Source organism: Alternaria arborescens (genome assembly GCF_004154835.1).
Source record: "Alternaria arborescens strain FERA 675 chromosome Unknown contig_45, whole genome shotgun sequence".
NCBI classification, from domain to species: domain Eukaryota; kingdom Fungi; phylum Ascomycota; class Dothideomycetes; order Pleosporales; family Pleosporaceae; genus Alternaria; species Alternaria arborescens.
Window position 1 is genome coordinate 149556 of NW_021167900.1, and position 1985 is coordinate 151540.

Genomic DNA, 1985 nt, shown 5'->3' on the forward strand with positions numbered 1-1985 from the left:
ACTGAAGCTGCCTGCAGTGCGTTGCTGTAGCGTCCACCCTGCGCGTTGACATCGGCGCCCTCGTTAAGCAGCATCTTGACTACCTGCTGGTGGCCTCCAACTGAAGCTGCCTGCAGTGCGTTGCCGTACTCTCCACCCTGCGCGTTGACATCAGCGCCCGCGTCGAGCAGCAGTCTTGTAGTTGTACTTAAGCCTAATAGAGCTGCATAGTAAAGTGGCATAGGTATACTATCGAGATTTTTTTCCAGTTTTAGTTTCTCCCATTAGCGGTCTGGATCATGCAACCGGATCCAATTGAGATATGCAGGCTCTTCCTTGGCCATTAAACTCGCCGCCAGCTGACTGGCTTGTTCTCCCTTGTCCCTTGTCTTTCGAAGGTGGCTGCTCCAGAATTCTGCTGAGTACCTCGCAAGTGCAAACACCTGTAGTGTCTCTCTTTCTAATAGTTGCTGGAGCTGCATTAGGTACTTTAAAGAACCTCTTGTTATTGCGCTCTAACATGCGGTCTCTTGCATGCTGTACTGCTTTGCTAACCCTTGCCTAATCCTGTCTGACACAAGGTACTCCTGCACTGAGTAGTGTGCTAGAGCAACGATCCGTTGAGCAGACCCTGATCTTCTGTCCACTTCGTTCGTTGTGATAGTGACTAGACTCGAGCAGATGTCCAGAACTTCTAACGGATCTTCTAGCACCTCATCACGGTCGAACGCTGGGTCGCGCGCTACGTCGATGGCGACGACTTCGGCGACCTCTTCGACGGACAGCGGCCGCGCAGAGAACGTCAGCCACTGCAGAATGCGGATCGCGTAGTTAGAATGTTCATCACTTATCGCGGAAAGAATGCGGTCGTATGTCTGGTCTAGCGTCCGCGGCAGACTAGCAAGAGATTTGCGCAGCATCGCTCGATTGCAGCACTTTCCTAGTGTGTCTAGCTGGCATACAGCCCACCGGAACCTACGCTATCGTCAGCTCTAGCTCAACAGAGAACTGAATCAAAACACTTACATCCCGTGAGCTCCGCCCATTAGCGCGGCCTCAATCTCCTGCCTGACAGAAGCGTCCTTGTTCCATTTCGCCAAGCCCTTGTCGACACGCAGCCTTTGTTGGACGTATCGCTGTATGTCTTGGTCCACTACGTCCCTTTGAAGACATACAGCGTCCTCCTCCCTAATGTATTCCTCTAAGGAGCGCTCGATATCCCGCTCTTTCCGGCTAGTCATGAGCAAATGCAGGTTGTTAAGCTGCCACTCAGCCACTGCTTCGAGCATGTCCATCAGCTCCGAGCGCTGCGCACACTCATCAAGAGCATCGAGAACAACGTACACGTGCGTGAACTCTTGCGCCGCTTCCTTTGTTACTTGTAAAAGCGCATGTGACGATGGCTTCCGTTGCCCGTTCTCGCAAGATGAGAACAACGCATCAACGCCCTTAGGTATCACGACCGACCGCTGCACAAGCTGGCAGAGCAGCGAGCGCAGCATGAGCTTCGGATCTTGTTTCTGTGCATCGTTGAAGTTGAAGTAAAAGTACGCCGTCACCATGTTAGTGTCATCATGGCAGTACTGCAGCAGATTCTCAACAACAGTAGAGCTCAGGATGGTCTTTCCACATCCTGGGATCCCGTACAGCCACAGTCGCGACGCTGCTCTTTTCTTCCAGTCTGTGAACTTTGTGCTTTCTAGCAGCCAGAGACCTGTCTTAGCCTGCCGCTGCTTGTGCGCTTTGTGGTAGTTGGTGGACGGGTCAGGAGCCGAAAGCCAGCTGAAGATTTTGCCAAGCCTCTCCTCCTGGTTTCGGCTGCGAGCATCAGTGTTGTCAACAGGAATACTCGCGACTTGGTCGAAAGACTCTCGTATTACTTTTTCCAATCGCTTCAGCGCGTTCTCTTTGCCCTCGCTGTAGATCAGGGGTAGATGAATGCCGAATATGCCTAGCAGGCAATAAGCTCCATCTTCTGGGCGTGTCGTCTGGCGGTTATGCGCCCA

At 52.6% G+C, this 1985-nt stretch overlaps 2 protein-coding genes across 2 annotated transcripts in view; both read right to left on the reverse strand.

Moving 5' to 3' along the window:
- AA0111_g11219 (hypothetical protein) overlaps positions 1-221 on the reverse strand; it is a gene marked incomplete at both ends in the record, with an annotated part of 570 nt that extends 349 nt beyond the window's left edge. Inside the window, one exon of the mRNA XM_028645059.1 lies at positions 1-221. This exon is cut by the window's left edge and continues 349 nt beyond it. Coding sequence (XP_028501200.1) covers positions 1-221 — 221 coding nt within the window.
- A 273-nt stretch (positions 222-494) lies between these two features.
- On the reverse strand, positions 495-1985 carry AA0111_g11220 (hypothetical protein; the record flags this gene model as incomplete). Its single annotated transcript, XM_028645061.1, has 2 exons — positions 495-954; positions 1006-1985. Coding segments are annotated over 2 exons (1440 nt in total), but the record flags the coding sequence as incomplete, so codon positions are not given.